Source organism: Bubalus bubalis, chromosome 5 (genome assembly GCF_019923935.1).
Source record: "Bubalus bubalis isolate 160015118507 breed Murrah chromosome 5, NDDB_SH_1, whole genome shotgun sequence".
Classification (NCBI taxonomy): Eukaryota; Metazoa; Chordata; class Mammalia; order Artiodactyla; family Bovidae; genus Bubalus; species Bubalus bubalis.
In genome coordinates this window covers 106236606-106257029 of record NC_059161.1, presented here as the reverse complement: position 1 = coordinate 106257029, position 20424 = coordinate 106236606, and the positions used below count along the sequence as shown (strand labels likewise).

The 20424-nt window shown below is 41.5% G+C and overlaps 1 protein-coding gene across 3 annotated transcripts in view; it reads left to right on the top strand.

The window, feature by feature from the left end:
* Positions 1-16206, top strand: part of ZDHHC13 (zinc finger DHHC-type palmitoyltransferase 13) — a 52603-nt gene extending 36397 nt beyond the window's left edge. For 2 of the 3 annotated variants that reach the window (XM_044943492.1, XM_006045633.3), the window contains 7 exons: positions 1525-1649; positions 2718-2780; positions 3488-3581; positions 5328-5411; positions 9877-10034; positions 13218-13315; positions 15596-16206. In XM_044943492.1, coding sequence (XP_044799427.1) covers positions 1525-1649; positions 2718-2780; positions 3488-3581; positions 5328-5411; positions 9877-10034; positions 13218-13315; positions 15596-15734 — 761 coding nt within the window. In that variant the 3' untranslated portion in view covers positions 15735-16206. The remainder of the gene's footprint in view (positions 1-1524; positions 1650-2717; positions 2781-3487; positions 3582-5327; positions 5412-9876; positions 10035-13217; positions 13316-15595) is intronic. The other variant, XM_025286298.2, reaches the window with a different exon arrangement.
* Positions 16207-20424: the final 4218 nt, after the last annotated feature.

The following is a 20424-nucleotide window of genomic DNA, read 5'->3' as shown; positions in this document are numbered from 1 at the left end:
TGAAGGCAGTTAGGACTTGGACATCCTAAAAGTATGATTTTAGAAGTAGATGGGGAAAGTGGGGAACACTTGAGAGCAGTGAACCATACAAAGCAAGGGCATGGGAACAAAGAATGCTTGGTTTTTATGTGAGGGAATATAGTGAAGGGATCCGTTTATTTGGAAGGAGAGAATCCATCAATTTCTGCAGGATTTGTTTTAAAGATTACTCGGAACAGGAGCCCCAAATTTGTTCCACTCAGTATATGAGATTATCCTGTGATTCAGTTGGAGGTTTTTGAGACTGTGTCATGTATGTTGATCAGGATTTTAGGGGAATGCAATTTCAATTTCACATAGCTTTTTTTTTTTTTTTTGGATCCTGTCTCTCATAAAGCCAGGCCCATCTGCAGATAAACCAATAAGCTAAACCAATCATTCCTGCCTACTGGAACCAGATGTGTTTGTGCTGGTTTTTTGTGGGTAAGAGCAGTGCTTCTCAAACTATAATGTGCGTGTGCCTCCCCTAAGGATCTTGGTAAACTCCAGAGTCTGCTTCTGCAGGTCTGGGGTGAGGTCTGGAGCTCTGCCCTTCTAGTAAGCTCCCAGGTAAAGCCATTGCTGTGGGTCCACGGACCACACTTTGAATAGCAAGAGTTTAGAGTTTGTTCTATGGCTACGTTTTTCCACTCTGAAGTTTAGCACCAGGCAGCTTGGCAACACCTCCGAAGGCAGATATAGTTACCGTGTCAATATAATGATTTTAATTGGACAAGGAGAACTGGTTTACTGCTGGCTTATTGGTTCATTATTGCACATTCATTTGTCCTTCCCTGGAGCAAAATTTTCCTTTTTGATACAAAAGGATTTGAACCACTTTAAAAGCACTTCAAAGTGGGTAATGTCTATCTTTGAAACACTTTATCTTAACTTATCCATAATATCTGCCTTTCCAAATAGTATCTAATTTGTAACCACTTTGCAAGGAGAGCAATTTCTTTGTTTCTGAATTAACTCAGCCTAATACAACTACAAGACTTATGTTATTAAACTTCCATTAAGAAATGTTTGCCAGCATTAATCTAATATATAGGGAAATATTTTTAATTAGAATCTCTGAATTCAGTGATTTGTTTCTTTGAATAGTTTTGTTAAAATTTATTAGGTGACCAGAAAATACTATTTTAGATGCGCACAAGAAAGGCACAATTACCCCATTAGATATGAATTTGTTTGGATCTGGAAGGTTTTTCAGTATTTAGGAGGTTCTTCATATACCGCAACTATTCCTCTCAGTCTTTTATATGAGTTTCAGCTGATGAGAAGAGATAATTATTAGCCAACTGTGAGCAAATTCCTATAGGAGTAGACCATAGGGTGGGACCAGGTTTTAGGGTTAGTCCACGTAGTGGTGTGTGTATGTAGGAAGGGCAAGAGTAGAGTGCCGAGTGAAGAGACTCTTAAGTGCCAGTGATGAAATGTGCCTACATCACAATTAGGCTGTTCTTACTGGAAGTCTGATATGTTCCTTAACTTGGCTTTCACATGTAGCAGGCACCCCTTTGTATTTCGTTTTCATTATCAGCATAGTAGCCTTCCTCTATTTTTTCTACAAGACTTGGACAACTGATCCAGGGTTCACTAAGGCTTCAGAAGAAGAAAAGAAAATGGTGAGCTTTCTCTGTAATGTTACTGGTTTGTTTTGTAGAAGGGTGTGGTAAACCATGTCGGTTTTTACTGTGACTGCATCTCCAGTGCCTGGCAGCTAATCAGTCTGTTAGTCGCTTCAGTCATGACAAACTCTTTGTGACCCCATGGACTGTCGCCCGCCAGGCTCCTCTGCCCATGGGATTCTCCAGGCAAGAATACTGGAGTGAACTGCCATTCCCTTCCCCAGGGGATCTTCCCAACCCAGGGATCGAACCCGAGTCTCCTCATTACAGCCGAATTCTTCTGAGACCCAGGGAAGCCTGGCAAATGATAGGTGCAGCGTAAATGTGGAATAATTAAATCAGCAAACAGATTTCTTCACTGTCATTTATTTATATGAACGTTTAAAAAATATTTTTATTTTCCATTACAGTAATATACCACCAAGACTTTTTCAGATATAATTTCTGTCAGTAGATATGAGTTCCTGCTTCTTTATAATAATACTTAGGTAATGATCATACAGCTTAAATTCCCCTATTAAATATATGGAGAGTATCTAGGATGAGGCCAAGGGGAGTCCTCCTCCTTACTGGCTGAGGAGATGCCCTTTCTTGTCCTCAGACTGAAATTGTCAGGAGTCACGGTGTGTCTCCCATTGCTCATGAATGTTAGAAGTTGGGGAGATTGTTGTTTTCTTTGTTATCTAAAGCCAGTATTCCTGAAAGCCTGCCTTTGGAACTTATAACCATCAATTCTGATGTATAGGTGGTTTTTGTTCCTTTTTTATGAGTGTATAATGTATGTGTTTATTTTTCTCTAGCATATTATAACTGAGAGATCATTGCCATTCATGGAATACAGGGAGGGGATGCAATTTTTGTGCATTCTAATTTATTGACTGTGGTTGAAAATGCAGCCTTGAAAAGTCACATATATCAGGCACAGAATGATATGGTGGCAGGTCTTCTAAATTGCTTTTCTAGCTATTGCAGTTTGGAGAGAGAACTGTGAGAATGGTATATAACCATGCATCATCCATTCCCCCAGTAAAAAGCAAATGTAAGGTCAAACTTAATGTCTTTCAGAGTATCATCACCCTTGCAGAGACCGGCTGTCTGGACTTCAGAACATTTTGTACATCCTGTCTTGTGAGTGAGTCTTTTCCTCTATAATTCTTTTCCCATAGTAAAAGCAAATTCTTTGTTACAATGCTCATGTAAGCATTGTTCACATCTTCCTGGTATATTTATACACCTTTCTTTTTACCAGGTATAAAATTGGTTTCTTTTAAATTTCGCATTGCTGTCAGAACAATTTTCTGCCTTGAACATATAAGAGAATGATGTTTATAATCTCTTGAAGTTGCCTATAGTTGAATCTCTTTGTGTGTTTGGTTTGCCTTTTCCTGCCATGAAGCATATGTTAGAACTAACTTGGAGTCTCAGGATCATGGTGACCCTAGAAACCACCTAGTGAAACCTTTGATTTAGCAACTGAGGATTCATGGCCTAAAGAGAGGAAGTAACTTTCCCCAAATTACTGACAGAGCCAGAAATGTAACTCGTGTTCGCTTTCTCTTAGTCCGGTACTCACCCTGTTGTGTGGTCCTGCCCCATTTCCCCTTCATCGGTATCAGTAGGCTCTGGACTCCAAATCCCCTTGTTGATGGCCCAATTAAAGTAGACACCCAGAAGCAAGAGCAACAAGGCCTTCCAGAGCCTGAGTGAAGTGATGATCACTATAGGATTATTTGTGCCAGTGTGTCTTTATAATTTAGAAACAAGATTTTGCTTTTGATTTGTTACCACTTTGGGATTCTGATATCTGCTTTTTGCTCTCTTAATTGTTGCCTTAGATAAGGAAGCCATTAAGGTCACTCCATTGCCACGTGTGCAACTCCTGTGTGGCTCGGTACGATCAACACTGCATGTGGACTGGACGGTGCATAGGTGAGAGTGTCAAGTTTCCATCTGAAGTTTAGCTCTCTTTTCATTAATGCGTGTGACTCAGAAAAAGCAGTAAGCATCAAAGGATCTAAGCATCTGTAGCTCTTGCTTGTCAGAGGATCAGCTCTGTGGTCTTAATACTTTCAGAACACTGATTGTTGAGGTTGATAATAATTTTAAAGCACCTTTATAGATAGTATCCTATTTGATCATGAGAGGTTGATATTACTATCTTCATTTTAGAGTTGGGGAAAATACTAAAGGTCAAATTATTTGCTTGAGTTCACTTTAGTAGTATCAGTTTTCCACTCCAGATAGCATGTTCTTTCCATAATTTGTATCTTATCCCTTTTAGTCACTTTTTCTCCTTGCCTTCCAGGCTCAGGTAGGCACCTGAGCCAGAGATGGCAGAGGTCTGGGGTCTGCCTTCCATGGGAGTATTCATTGTCCTGATCTGCAAGCCCTGGGTTTCCTCTGAGCCTTCACAGTAAAAGACAGGGCTTTATTATGAAGAACTTCAGAGTCTCATGAGTCTTCAAGGGGAGGCTATGCTTGTAGAATCTTGATGAACAAAAGGCACCTTTCCGTGGTGCATTTTGATGTTCTCTACTATCAGGAAGATCCCCTGGAGAAGGAAATGGCAACCTACTCCAGTATTCTTACCCGGGAATCCCATGGACAGAGCCTGGTAGGGTACAGTCCATGGGGTCACAAAGAGTCGGACATGACTGAGTGACTTAACACTTCTGTGAGCTTTTGTGTTTACAGAACGGGTGAAGAGATCATTCCTGTGTTCCCAGGCTTTGTGGACCCCATCCCACCATAGGGATGAGATGAATAGCATTAATGACAGGCAGCTTTGAATGGCAGTGGGAAAACAATAATATAAGCCCACATATTTTTATCACACCGTGTTTGCATAGTATTTTCATTTATATCATCCTCTTTGGTTGCCACAGGCTTGTGAAGTAGACAGAAGAGAGATTTTCCTCATGTTCAGAACACTGAATCAGAAGTTAAATGACCTACCTGTAGTCACACAACTTGTCATTTGTAAATCAGGGTCTCCTGATTCCAGTGGGTGTTGTTCCTTCTGCTGGGCTGTGAGAAGCTGGGAACATGATGGTGGCTAAGGAGCTTTGTGTCATTAGCGTCAAAATGCTGCCATTTCCAGCATGGGGAGGGGGCAGCACATGCAACAGCGGGGCTTGGATACCTGGTGCCCTCACCCTTCCCTTGCTTCTGTAGACCTTTCTCAGGCATCGCAGGTTGCCCCTCTTCTGCTGTATCCAGTTCCCTCCAAGGTATCTCTTGCCCCTGTTTGTCTTCTGGGTTCTCCTGGTTGAGTCAGTCCTTGATGTCCAGAAGTCATACTTGTATAAACTCATTCCATGGAAGGAAGGAAGAGATGGTATGATTCGCCCCAGCTCCTGCCCACTCATCTCCCTCCAGCACTGTAGAGGCCATCCTAGGGCTGCATAGGATTTACTTAGTAAGCTTTGTTCTCTCCAAAAAAAGTGTCTTCTTTTAGTAAGTATTGAATAAATATTAGTTCAGTTGATGTGGACATTTGAACAGGACATATCAAAGCTGTTTGGTTTGGGTTTAATGGCATTTAAAAGCAAAACAACAGCTTAGTTCTTTTTTACTTTAGTGAAAGCTTTTGACAGAAAATTGTTTAATAAGACCTTGTTCTAGAAAATCATTGTAAGAAAGTGTTAAATATGTTGTTTTTCTTTTTTGACGTAGGTTTTGGCAACCATCACTATTACGTATTCTTCTTATTTTTCCTTTCCATCGTGTGTGACTGGTTTATATATGAATCTTTCATCTGTAAGTATACATTTTTCTTATAGCAGATTTACACACCCACACTCGATACACTGTTTCTTGTAAACTCTTTTATATCACATTGTGGCTGGATGACTATAAACCATGCCCTAATAAAAGTGAAATGAACGTCCTTAAAGACTGTCTCAGCATCGGGAAGCTGTAAGAAATGCTAGGAGAGGTTAGTTGTCAGTAGTTTGGAAGAGATTGAACTCTGAAGTGACCTTGATAAGTTTGAGAAGTGGTCAAAAATAGACTCATATAAGTGCAGATTTATCCCTCAGTGAGATGAGTAAAAATCAGTTGCTCAAGTACAAAGCAAGGGGAAGTGATAAGTAAATAAAATAGGGGGGAAAAGTTGGTGGTAGAGAGGTTGAGGGAGTGGGGTGGAGGTGGTCATAGTACTTAAGGCATGGAACTCTGAAAGCTCGTACCATTTGATAAATATCAAGTCAGGACTTAGAACTGAAGGGAAAACAGTGACAGTGATTGAAAGGTTGGAAATAATAACTTGGAAGAAAACAGCAGATCACTTATTCTGCTTCTCTGAGAAAGGAAAACAACTTTTCAGTAGCCGTGCAGAAGGTTGTCAGTGGCTGGTGGGGGTGGGGGGGCTCATGTAGGGAGTGACGTCCAGCTGTTCCGAGGTGATCGAATAAGAACAGCGTTTAAATTGAAGCGAGGAGGATTTTGGTTAGCTCTTAAGAATAGCATGCTTGTGCTTTTCAGACCTAGGAATAGGCTATCTAACTGGAAAAACTTAGAGAGCTTATAGTTTATTTTGATTTTATTGGTTTAAGAGAAAGTGAAGTCATTCAGTCATGCCTGACTCTTAGCGACCCCATGGACTGCAGCCCACCAGGCTCCTCTGTCCATGGGATTTTCCAGGCAAGAGTACTTGAGTGGGTTGCCATTGCCTAACTGTTTATTATTTATTTATTCTGAAGGTTTTAGGAGCATTTGGTTCTAGAGGCAGAGGCTTTACTGCTGATCTGTTTCCATCCACACTCCCGTTACATTCATGCTCAAGTCTTAGATTTTGCCAGTAGAATACAAGTCTATTGCTTGAGCTAAAATGTGGAATGATTCTAGCAGATGTGGAAAATTTATTCCTACATTTTTTCTTTTCCTCTTTAGCATCCCAAGTCCCACCACTCCTTACTCCCCCAACCCCACTCACCAGCTGGCTTTCTCTAGGTTAAATTTTGTTTAGATTTTGAAAGGTAATTTTTCCCATGCTGTCTGCAGCCTCTCACATCTCCTTCCAGAAACATCCAGTATTACAAGTTGTTTGCTGTTGTTCAGTCACTCAGTCGTGTCAGTTGTTTGCGGACCCATGAACTGCAGCACACCAGGCTTCCCTGTCCTTTACTGTCTCCCGGAGTTTGCTCAAATTCATGTCTGTTGAGTCAGTGGTGTTATCTAACGATCTGATCCTCGGCAACCCCCTTATCCTTTTGCCTTCAGTCTTTCCCAGCATCAGGGTCTTTTCCAGTGAGTCAGTTCTTCACATCATGTGGCCAGAGTATTGGAGCTTCCTCTTCAGCATCAGTCCTTCTAGTGAATATTCAGGGTTGATTTCCTTTAGGATGGACTGGTTTGATCTCCTTGCAGTCCAAAGGACTCTCAAGAGTCCCTTTTGTTTTGTTTAGAGATTGTTAATTGATGTTCATGAAATGGTCTGGTTTTAGCCCTGCCATAGGCATGGAGAGGGCCTCCAGTTACCTTGACAGCCCTGTTTCTACCGGACACCTTTGGTGTCTCTGATCACTAGGGAATGCTTTTGGAGCTTAGCGTAACCGTCACCATCGCAAATGGAGCTGAGTCAGAAGGTTGTGATCCCTGATCTCAGTTCTTGTCAAAGACCATCAGTAATCCTGAGCACTGAAATTTTAAAACTGCTTAGATTATTATGTCCTGTGGTATAATAAATTAAAGATTTTTTTTTAAAAAATGCTTCTTTCTGTTGAAAGAGCTGCCCTTTTAAAGGCCTGAAAATAAAGCATATTCCTGGAAAACCTTTTGAAGCTGGGCCCCTGGACCAGCTTGTCCCTTGGACTTGATCCTCAGGGAGAGGAGCCAGATTTTACTCCACTCTTGTCTCTCCGCACTCTCTCTTGTCACTAAAAATAGTCACCCTTGTGCGGTGGCTGTGTCCAGCATAAGACTGTATTGATAAGGACAGAAGTAATTTTCCATCACATTCATTCTTTCCAAGTTGCTTTCTTATTACATGCATTTGGTTCTTCCCTCCTCTTTGTCTTTATTCTCTGGCTCCAAAGCAATTTTTGTATTACGTTTTTTGTTTCTTAGAAACAGTCCCACCTTACATTCACTAACAACTGTGTAGACTAGCTGAACATGTTTTGTTACTTTAATTTATTGTTTTGCTATTTTGTGATGGTCACAATATTTCTTTACACTGAACAAGAGCATCATGTCCATTTATCATTACTTCACAGAAGTCAAAAGGGAATTTTCACTCCGTTTTTCTAACAAGGCCTCATTGTCATCCCACCTTCTTTATTATAAACACTAATGCTAGAACACTGCTGTGTACCCTCCTCCTCGTGGGATCCAGTTCTAGCTACTCTGGCTTTGAGCAGCCTCTGCATTTCCCCTTTTGTGAGGTCTGTTTTCAGGGTGGACAGAGTGTCAACATCCTATGAGCTACAGGGACAAAGATTTTTAGATCAGTGTTAGAACACCATAACTGTCAAAGCTATTTAAAGATGAAAATGATTGATCTGGAGCACAAGTTCCCTGTTATTACCCAGTGGCCACCTGAAAAAAATGTATTATTAGTATACATTAAAGTGTTGTATTTCATAACATAATGTATGTGGCCATTGGCAGCCATATCTTCGATAAACATGAAATCAGTCCCGTGAAAATTCCTGTTCGAAGTCATGCAGTGTTATCAAAAAAATTCCCAGAAGGGAACAGTAGACATTCAGAAGCAGAAAGAAAGTAGATATTCTTTCCCCTCAGCAGCTGTTTCCTAAGCCTGCTGTTGGAAATTATATATATATATTTTGTCTATCAGGTGTGTATGTGGAATGCATCTTTGTTTGCTGTCCTAATGAGCAGCTTTAAAGAGAGTGTAATTTGCCTTAAAGTTTTTTTTTTACCTTGATTGTTGCTCTGTGAAGATTGCCCTTAGAATGCTTCTGGCATATATTCATGAAAGATTGTTGGAAATCAAATGGGACTCCGAAAAAAAAAAAAAAAAAGATTTTCAGGACTAAAATGGTCAGACAGTTGATAGTGAAGCCAAGGACTCATTTCCTTTCTGTCCCAGGAGCTCTTAAGTGCTGCTTTGGGAAAATGTCTGAACTACTTATCGAATTGTCAGAGGCATTTATAAAACCTCAAGGTGCACATCTATACAATTCTTATTTCCTTGTCCTTTATGAATGCTCATGATGCCTGTTAGATGTCACTGATTTTTACCTTGGGCTTCCCTGGTGGCTCAGGTGGTAAAGAATTCGCCTGCAATGTGGGAGACCTGGGTTCGATCCCAGGGTTGGGAAGATCCCCTGGAGAAGGGAACATCTACCCACTCCAGTGTTCTTGCCTGGAGAATTCCATGGACAGAGGAGCCTAGCAGGCTACGGTCCATGGGGTTGCAGAGTCGGACATGACTGAGTGACTTTCATTTTTACTACCTGGAAGCTCTGTTCCTTTTTTTCTGCCTATTCCTGCCTGTGTTCTCCCTACTGATGTTCTTGGCTTCCTGGGTTAGTGGGTCAGTATCATGAAGACCTCACTTTTGACTGACATATGAATAGATATTCCTGCAGAGAAACTGAGCTGTGACCATATGAATCTTGTTCTTTTTTTTCTTAGGGGTGTCTGACTCATGAGTCCTCTCACCTGGCTTTTCTCCCTCTGCGGGATTAATTGTGGTCCCATTGCACAAGTGCAGTTGGTAACTGCCTGCTATAGGCTGTGTTGCAGTGACAGCCAGGTGCTTATAGGATTTCTTGTGTCCTCAACAATGGCCTCTTGAGCTGAGCCCTTAATAAGAATTTATGTTCAATTCTGTAATACACCCTTGTCTTGGCTGTAACATGGATAAGATAGAGAATTTTCTCAGACAAATATTTATTGAATATATAATCATTCTCAGTTATCAAGTCCTTGAATAACTAACTTCTGGCCGGTCTATTTTATGCAGAATATGCTGATTTTAGTGATGGTTTTATAAAGGTTTTGGCTTTTATTCCTTCACTGCCAACTACCAACGCAGTATTGTCATAGCCTTAACAACACCATTTTTTAAAAAATCTTTGTTGAGGTGACATTTATTTGGAAGATAAAGTCTTTAAGTTGAGTTCTGATCTGTGCTATTATGTGTTACTTTCTCTTCTCCCTAAATAGAACGCAGCGATTTTTATCTTCTTGAAGAATGACCACTAGCTTGTTACCTTTTTAAATAACGGATCCCTCTTTTGTGAATTCACAGATTGGTCAAATCATTGTACCACAACATTCAAAGAAGATGGACTGTGGACCTACCTCAATCAGGCTGTGACCTGTTCCCCTTGGGTCATGTATATCTTTGTGTTAGCAAGTTTTCATTTCTCATGGTCAGCGTTTTTATTAATAAATCAGCTTTTTCAGGTATTTATTTATTTTCTTATAGTGCATGTCCAGCAGTGCTTACTGAGGTAGAAGGACTTACATTTCAAGCCAGAAGACTTAGATTTAGTGCTACCTCTGTCGCTTACCCTGTGGGTCTGGGCATGTCATTTGACCCCTGAATTGCAGTTTCCTGTAAAATGGCGGTAGGGGCGGGGGTAGTAATTGCTGTCAACTCTAACAGATGGTGTAAAGGTTAGAGTAATAAAGTGTTAGTATAGGCGTAAGAGTTATCTAAGCTGACCTCTTTAACAGATAGAGGTCAGGGAGGTGAATTGAACTGCTCAAGATCACCCACTGAATGGCAAAAATCAGAACTGGTAAGTTAGGTCTTCTGACAATTCCATTCAAGGGCTTTTTCCGTCATATAATTAAACTATATGGTGTGTAAAAGCACGGTATAAACTGTAAAGCATTGGGCAGACGTGAGATGGTTATGTTCCCTCCCTTTTCCTAGCCCTGTTTGTTATCCTTATTATTATGTGGTACTTAAGGGCATGGAAGTGGAGAAGAAATGAAAGATGCATCGCTAACCAATGGATGTGGTAATTACCCTTGCAGAGAAGGTCATGACCATTAGAAAGGTCACGCTCCAGGGCAGTAGCCACCACCTTCCGCTTTCTGTGAAGCTTCTGTTCCTTCCCTGCTGCGTGCCTGCCTTTAAGAGCGTAACCTAATTCCCATTGTTGCTATGGCCTCCTTCATGGAATGGACAGCCATGATCAGGCTGAGCCAATTACTGCCAGACCTCAGATAATTAGAGCATTACTCAACAAAAGCAAAATGTATTCCATTTTTATGAAGAAGTAACCAATTCTGCAATAATAATAAAAAGTAAAGGAAGGAAAAGGGGGAAAATGCTGAAGAAAGGAATTAAGCTGATAATACTGACTGAATTGAGGTTTCTGAATATTCGTCCTAATCTCCTATCTGACATCTACAGCCTCGGGCAGTAAGAATGGATATTAGCAGGACTTCCCTGTTGGTCCAGTGGTTAGGACTCCTTGCTTCCACTACACAGGGTGTGGGTTTGATCCCTGGTATGGGAACTAAGATCCCACATGCCGTGTGGTGTGGCCAAAAAATAATTTTAAAAAAGAATGAATATTAGCATCAATGATTATTAATATTATAATAATCATTTATAATGTGTGTATGCTCAGTCGTGTCCAACTCTTTGTGGCCCCATGGGCTGTAGCCTACCAGGTTCCTCTGTCCATGAAATTTTCTAGGCAAGAATACTTGAGTGGGTTGTCATTTCCTACTCCAGGGGCTCTTCCTGACCCAGGGATCAAACCCTTGTCTCTTGTGCAGGTGGATTCTTTACCACTCGCATCACCTGGAAAGCCATAATCATTTATAAGTTTGTTCTAAGAGTCCAGGAAAGGAGAAAGAAAATTAGAACTGATGTCTCAAATCCTAGGTTCTGCCTCTAACTCCACCTCTGACTAAGTAAATGTATTAGTCACTCAGTCGTGTCCGACTCTTTGCAACCCCATGGACTGCAGCCTGCCAGGCTCCTCTGTCCATGGGATTCTCAGGCAAGAGTAGTGGAGTGGGTTGCCATGCCTTTCTCCAGGGGCTCTTCCCAACCCAGAGATTGAACCTGGGTCTCCTGCATTACAGGCAGATTCTTTAACATCTGAGCCACCAGGGAAGCCCAGCCATAAGCAAGGCACTCAACATCTCTTAGGCTTAGCTTTCTCATCCGTAAAATGGACACACGAATTTGGCATAGTCTCCATCTCAATGTTGGGGAGCCCGCTGCCGGGAAGGTGCTTTGGAATACGTAAAGCATATATAAATAATATATGTATAAAATATATATATATATAAGATATTATTAATGCAAATGATTATATATGTTTTACGTATTCCAAAGCACTTTTGCATCAGTGACCTCACAAACATTTGAGATGGAGACTGTGCCAAAGTCGTGTGTCCATTTTACGGATGAGAAAGCTAAGCCTAAGAGATGCTGAGTGCCTTGCTTATGGCCATAGGGCTCAGTTAGAGGCAGAACCTAAGATCTGAGACATCAGTTCTAAATTTTTCTTTCTTCTTTCTGGACTCTTTAAAGAAGTACAAGTATTTGAGGATATAATATCTTTGCTTTTTAAAAGAAAGTTTGTTTATACTCTCTAAGGCAGGAAAGTGGGCTCAAAGTTTTGGATAATTTTCAAATATGAGAATTCAGAGTAAAGTTGTTTTCTTAATAAACAAAATAGTCCAATTATTTGAAGTCTTTCATTTCCTAAGTGCTCTGATGAGTCATGGTTTTGACTGTAGCAAGTCAAACGAGAGTGTAGACTGCTGACAGGGACCATGGACTTTCCCATGCTGACATCGTAGGGACAGTGTCAGTGCTTGGACGTTCTCATGCTGACCGAGGTGTCCATCCCAGTTCTGTCATTTTCTAAGCTGTGTGGCCTTGGACCAGTTGCTTCACCTCTTTCAACCTCTGCACTAGATCATTTTAAACATACTATCGCAAGTCCTTAGACAAGCTGAAGAGGGTGCTGTGATAATCTGTGTTTTACAGATAAGGAACTTGATGTTTGAGTTGTTTGAGAATTGGATGAGATATCTCAGTGAATAATATTGGTTTCAATGATTCTAGAATTTTTTAAGTTTCTTTAATTCTTACCCTTTCCCAAATTTAGGGCTGTCTTTATAAAGGACAGTTTTCAAATGTCCTTCACTTCAGATTAACTTTATTTGACCCTTTTCAAAGAGATACTAAGAAGCATATAGAGGTTGAGATAATTGTATTAATATTGACATTATGTTGCTTGATTCATCTGAAATTTGAATGCTGAATGTGTTGAGGATCTAAACACTGCCATAAGCCATGGCCTGAATTGCTAAAGCAATCTTTTCATGATTATCAGTCAATGCCCTCTGCTTTCTTGAAGGTTAATAAAAAGCAGACAATCCAAAAAAAAAAAAAAAAGCCCAGCCACTAGATTTATATAGGAGAGTCTGGTTTTGAGCTATAAAGTCCTTTCCCTTACCACGATCTGTGGTTAGAAGGCTTGGTGATATTGTCTTTGGCGAAGAGCTGATTGTTTATCAGTGTCCCGTGATGCTCTGCCAAGAGTGATGAGCCTCAGTGTGGTGGTGTGGTTTCTTTTTTTTTGCATACCTTCCAATACTCTTTTTCAGATTGCTTTTCTGGGCCTGACCTCCTATGAAAGAACCAGCCTGCTGAAGCAGAGCAAGCACATGAAACAGACATTGTCCCTCAGGAGGACCCCCTACAAGTAAGTGAGACCTATTCCTCCTGCTGGGCCTATGGAAGGTGCTGGCCTCGCTGTCACCACCCGTGGCCCTGCTGCCATCCTCCCGACTGGCTTCCTGATGGAGTTGAACCTCTTCTTTCTTGGAAGCCTCAGTAACAGCAGATGAGTGGTAAGGTCATGAGCCCCAAGGTGGTAAGAATTTGGGATTTAGTCTACTGGACCGAACACAAACAGTAAGTGACTTTGAAGTTTTGCCAAGCCGGGGGATCTTTTCAGTCAAGCCACATGGTCACAAGGTTGCATATTGCTGGCATGAAGTCAGTGTGAGATAACTGAGCACGTGGCTGAGAAAGCCAGCCACAGGGCTCTCTGCAGAAAGCGTTAGATTGTGAGCTTTGCCAGGATTTTCAACCTGACTTTGTATCACCAGTAATTCTTTTAGCCCTATGGTTTAATGAGCCCACCTGTGTCAAAGAAAAGCTACTTTTTCAGGTTTGGGATATGTTCTCCTCAGAGCACCAGCTGTATAAAACCCGTCCTCTGTCAAAAATAAGTGTGTCTGTAGGAAGACCATCCTCTTATGATGTGAACCATCAGGCTTTGAAGCTTATCTCCCTGTCACATATATCGGGATCTGGAGGCTGGGAGCACTGCAGAGGTGACCCAGGGCCCTCCAGGGATTTGAACGCTTACTGCATATCTCATGAGCAGTCTATTTTAAAGCACACTCATGGTACAAGATGAAACTGTTAGGCTGTTAGACAGGGAAATCAGAGCCTGTAATATGACTGTGATGTGTGTTTAGAGAAGAGAAATTGACTTAATTGGGAAGAGGGGACCAAAGTGATAGAGAATAGAGAGTGGTGTTAAGCTTGTGTTGATTGCTTGAAACTGGCAGTGGTGGTAATAAGTCCCTTTCTCAGGGATGTAACCAGAGGAATAAATATTTAGTCCACTGAAGTATGGACCTCTTTGTGATAGAGGTGGAATTTTAAGCTGAGCCTTGAAAGACATGGGGTTGGGGAGAAGTAAGGAAGGGCATTCTAAGCCCTGGAGAAGAGTCTGAATAAAGGGCCAGAGGTGAGCAAGCTGGGGCATGACGAGTAACGGCAGCATCCCTGGAGAAACTAAAGGTAAAGCCTTGGAGCCACTTTGAATCTGGCTTCCAAATGCTGCTCAACCCAAAGGTTTGTCTTATTTGTCCTCCCTAAGTTACTTTTACTCATAGCCAGCTCTTGAGCTGGGCCCTGTCAATCTCCAGCATGCCTTCCCGCTTCTACCTGGTCAGTTCCACGTGGGCAGCCCTCTGCCTGGGAAGCTGCCTTCTGAGCAGCCTTGGAACTCTTTCTGATGGCTCTTGCCAACCAGCAGCAGCACACACTCATCCTCACTCACAGATGTGTTCTCGTGTAAGATGGGGCACATGCATAAAAATGAATATTCATGGTAACTGGAACAGATAGTAGCATTCAGGAATTTAATGGAGGAAAATAAAGATGGTGAAGATATATGCAGTCAGGATGGCTCCAAAGATGAAGTGGACCTTGCCCTGGGCCTTGAGAACTGGTAGGACTTAAGAGGATGAGGGTGTTACGTGATATAAGATTAGTGAAATGTGGGTTCCAGGGTAGTAGAATGGCCCATGCAGTTGTGATCATGGGGCAAGTAAAGCCAGGGTAGCTATCACAAAAGGTATGTTTGGAGCGTTGAAACCCGAGGAGTCTTGGGGCTTTTATTGTGTAAGGCTGTGAGTACAAAGATGAGGAATTTGGATTTGAGCCTCTGGGCAGAGGAATGTCTTTAAAGGGTTTTGATTGGGAGGTGAGGAGCTGTGATGTATCATGTTTTTGGAGGCCCAGTCTCCAGTATGTAAGATGAATTAGAAGGAATTGAGAAAGAAGCATCATTTAGAGAGTTTCTTAGAGGAATCTCATCTTATTGGTTGTGCGTGTGCGTGTGTGTTTCTGGCCTGTCTGGCCTTCGAGATAGTCCAGGCCTGAATTAGAACAGTGGGAATGAAAAAACAAAAACTTAATAGTGGTGGTGATCCTTCCAGTAAGTGAGGATCCAAAATGAACTTAAGTTGCCAGGAATCTCAAAATAGGGATTCACGTTCAGAAATGGAGCCAAGCTTCGGTTTTAAGGGTCCTAGATTCAAGGAACGGTCTGATTCACCTCTGGATTTCTGTGGGATCTTAGAAGGATTGTATTGTAAATTCTCAGTGCACATTTAGGGTTTGAGTGAATGTTTATCACGTGCTAACAGGAAATGTAAGTCGTGCTCTGTTCCTTTCTTGGCAGCCTTGGGTTCACACAGAACCTCGCAGATTTCTTCCAGTGCGGCTGCTTTGGCTTGGTCAAGCCGTGTGCAGTAGACTGGACTTCCCAGTACACCATGGTCTTTCACCCGGCTAAAGAGAAAGTTCTTCGCTCAGTATGAAGAAAAGCAGCCCGTAACTGTCACTTTGATTTGTTTGTACTTACATCGATGCTCTGTGGTCTGCAAGTGAAATGAAGATTTAGAGTTCACCTAAGCGCAAAGGAAAGCACAGGTGGCTTTTAAAGCCATCTGGTAAAAACAGAAGTTCTCAAGAAAGCATTTACACTTTTTCAGGTTTAGTAAGACGGACTGTTCCTGAACAATCTTAGCCAACGTCTAAAAAGAACTTTTATATTTTTCATGAGAAAATGCAAGTTCCTTTTTTTTTTGGCAATAATATTCACCAATTATGGAGAAAGTGTGGTATTTTCACATACTTTATTGGCTGTTTCAAAGTAGTACTATTCTTTAAACTTGTAATTTTTGATAAATTATTTGTCTTTGTTTTATCTATAAATATGTAAAAAAAAGTATTTAAATAGATGTACCTGTTTTGCTTTCACATGTAATAAAACAATTTTTTTGTAGCTGAGATTTAGTTTCTGAAACTTAACACTTCTTGAATCTTAAGTTAAGAAAAGGTGTATTTAGGACTGAAGAAACATTCCCAGTTCCAGGAATGAGGTAAGATCATTGTTAATACAAATAAGCAAGTTTTTATTTCTTTTCCTGTTTTACTTAGAAAATTGAACATAGGAAGTATTAAAGACTAATTAGAATTTTTAGTTAGTATCTTCAAAATATTAAATGGATATGATGGTAAATGCTAATTTCCCCCTTCTGGAGGAAATGCTAGTTCAACTTTAACTCTTGGTATTATTTATATGCACACACACACACACACATATATATACACACACACACAGATATATACACATCCCTGGACATGGCGCCTACCTGCTGAAAACCCTGCCTTTGCTTCCCATTGCCCTGGGGCAAAAGCTAAAATTCCCATCATGCCCTGCTGGCCCTGGCCTGTTGCTGTTTAGTCGCTAAGTCATGTCCAACCACTTCTGTGGGATTTCCCAGGCAAGAATACTGGAGTGGGCTGCCATTTCCTTCTCAAGATAGCTTTGCATGATAGAGCCTTATTTTGTTTACCATCTTACTTTGGACCACACTTTGTCCTCTAACCACATAGACCTTTCAGTTCCTCAGTGATTTGTTCTCATTTTTTCTACAGAGCCTTTGAGATAAGGAAAGTAAAGCCTAAAGATGTTTGCATGCTCTGCAAGGTCACATGGATACTAAGTGGGCTACCCACTCTAGAGTGCCAGCCTCCTAGAATACTGCCTGACACATATGTATTCAGTAAATATTTGAGTGAACTTGTTAAATGTGTGGTTTTAAAGCAAGAAATGATGTGACCAGAATTGTGCCTGAAAGCTGATTCTCATTTGAGAGGCAGAATTACTTTTTCAGGCTATATCTTCTCTCCATTCCTTTCCTATCAACTCCTGCCAAGTAAATATTCTCAAATTGTGATCCATAGACCATTTAGATCAGAACCACAGGGATAGGGCAGGGACCTGGAGCTCACTTGTTTATAATTCAGATTCCCAGAGCCACTGTATTCTAGCATATCTAATTGATATGTAACATGGAAAGCACATTTCATTCATTTTAAAATTACCCCACAAATATTTATGGAGCACCATGTTAGGTATTGTAGGCCAGAAAACATTTAGTTGGGCGTACTAACCTTGGCATTTACAGTCTAGAGGGGAAGCTAAGATAAATGTAGAGGATAATTCTACATTTAGAAGAATGTACATTTAGAATGTACATTCTACATTTAGAATGTAGAAGGAAAAATGTAAGATAATGTAGAAACCACTAAACACCATAAGAGGGATCCAAATAAAATATTGTTAGAGTTTAGAGGTTGGGGAGAGCCTCACTGGTTATGATCAGGGAAGTGTTTATGGATGACAGGGCATTAGAAAGTATCACAGTCTTCTGTGATACTGAATTTGAAAGTAGATAGTTGGAATTGAAAGGCATTCTCATGGAGAGAACTTTGAGTAAAGACAACAGAAAACTCTGTAGTCAGAACAATGACACCATGGGCCCATAGAGTACTGGAAGTGGGGAGCTTGGTTAATAAGTTGCAAAGGTGGATGGGAGCTATTAGTAGATCACCAGGGGTCTTGAATGGTAATTTAAGGAGCTATAAGATTAAAGTGAGCAATAAGGAGCTATTTCTTTATACATATGTATGTATATATATGTGTGTATGTGTGTGTGTGTGTGTGTGTATATTTCTCTGCACAGGTCTTAGTTGTGACATGTGAGATGTTTAGTTGCAGCATCGGGGATCCAGTTCCCTGTCTAGGTATTGAACACAGGCCCCCTGCATTGGGAGCTTCGAGTTTTAGACACGACCACTAGGGAAGTCCCAAGGAGCTATTTCTTTACTCTCACGTCAGTAGAAGTTCTTGAACACCTTGTCAGTATCTCCAGGTTCTCTCTCCCATCCTCCTCATACCCATCTGCAGTCAGGCTTTGACCTCCAGCACTTCATGGAAGCTGCTCTTGTCAAGTACTCCGTGTTGTTAATTCAGCATTAGCTCCAAGTCCATCTTACAGAACCTTCAGCAGCATCTGACAGTTGCTCACCCAGCCTCCAGAAGCGAGCACTCCTGAGTTTGCTCCTCATCTCACTGGTTGCTCTTGAGAGCCTGACATCTCCTTGCTGTTTTTCCGCCCCTACCATTTTGTGCTGGAATGTCCCAGAGGCTAGTCCTTGATCTCCTTGCTCCTTATCTAAACTCACTTCCTCTTGATAATCTCATCTGATTTTGTGGTGACATACACCGCAGGTTATTAACTCCAGTTCAGACTTCCTTCTCAAACTCCAGACTGTGTACCTGACGTATCCACTTCAACATCTAATAGTATACATATTAAAATTTACTTGTCCAAATTGAAACTGAACTTCTGATTTCTATCCTAGCTCTACCCGCACAACATAGATTTTTAAAAATAGATAAAAATAAAACATAGAATACATTTTAAAATAAGTGAACAAAAAGTAAACAACCTTATTCCCTACCCTCAGTGTTCTTTGCATCCATTGATCAGAAATTTAATCCTTTCCATTACTGAGGCCAAAACTTCACAGTTTTTCTTGATCACTTTTTCCCATAATACTGCATATTCATTTCTTCGAGAAATCCTACTAGTTCCACCTTCAGAATATATCCAGAAGTGACTCGTGGCCACCGTTGTTGCTGTGGCCCCGAGTTACATCACTTCTTGCCTGCATGACTACAGCCCTCTTATTTGGTCTCCTTGCTTCCACCCTCACCCAGTTACAAGCCTTGGAGTAAGCCCTGTACAAGGCAGATTGAATCACGGCACTCCTGGGCTCAGGAGTCCTCCAGTGGCTCAGCATGTCACCAGGGGAAGAGGCGAAGCCCTGACTGGCCTGCAGGGTCGGGCTGGCCACTTGCCCTGCTTCCCCCTTGATCATCCCACACACCCTGCACACTTCTGCCTCAGGCCTTTCCCTGCCAGTTCTCTCTGCCGAGACTGCTGTAACCCCAGAAATCCACAGTGCCTTTCCTCCCAGCTTTCTTTGAAATGTCCACTTCTCAGTGAGGCCTGCCTTCATCCACATTTTGAAAGTTGTAACATCCTTTTCTTGCCCTTTTCCTCCTCTTTGCCCCACACTACATTTTTCCCCATAACACTTCCCGCCTTCTAACATACTGTGTTCTTTATTCATTGTGTCTACTGCATACTGCCTCCCTCTCCACCCCATTAGAATTTAAGGTCCATGAGGGCTCTGTGTTCTGTTCACTGATGTATCCTAAGCACCTAGAATACTGTCTAGCACGTAGTATACATTCAATAAGTATTTGAATGAATCTGTTGAGTGGAATTGAAGGGATTTTGAGCAGAACATGATGTGATCTCCCCACTTCCAATACTCTATGGGCCCATGGTGTCATTGTTCTGACTACAGAGTTTTCTGTTGTCTTTACTCAAGTGTTTGAAGTCTGATTCTCAGTTTGGGGGCAGGTGGACTTTGTCAGGTTATATCCTCTCTGCTTCACTCACCAATCCCTGCCAAGTTCGTGTTCCACAGGCTTCTAGGGGCTGGGGTGGGAAGAAAGGGTGGTGTCCAGGGATAGTGTGTTCAAAATTCCGATTTCTCATCTCAGACCTTTTAAGTCAGTCTCTGAGATCTAAGAGAGCCCTGGAATCTGAATTTTTGTCAGGTTCCCCAGGTGATTCTCACATAGACCTGCTACAGTTTGAGAATCATTTGCTTAAGGAATCTTACTCCCATTATTCTATTTTGGCATCTCCCTCAGGTATATGTGGGTGTGAAAATTACAAAAAGCTTGGGCATCTGTTTTATACTGGGCACCCTGGGTTTGCATCCTGAGTATGTCAGTTGTAAGTTACTTTCTCCTCTTTTCCCTTGCATGCATTGGAGAAGGAAATGGCAACCCACTCCAGTGTTCTTGCCTGGAGAATCCCAGGGACGGGGGAGGCTGGTGGGCTGCCATCTATGGGGTCGCGCAGAGTCGGACACGACTGAAGTGACTTAGCAGCAGCAGTTCCTAGTGCCTCAGTTTCCTTGTTTGTATTCTGATTAGTTATAGTGCAGTGCATATCTCCAAGTGTTATTATGAACACCTCCAAGTGTTACGCTGAGGATTAGCGGAGTTAACCATATAAAGTGCTTAGAATTGTAATTGACACATAGTAAGGGCTCAATCAATGCTGGCTATTCAGA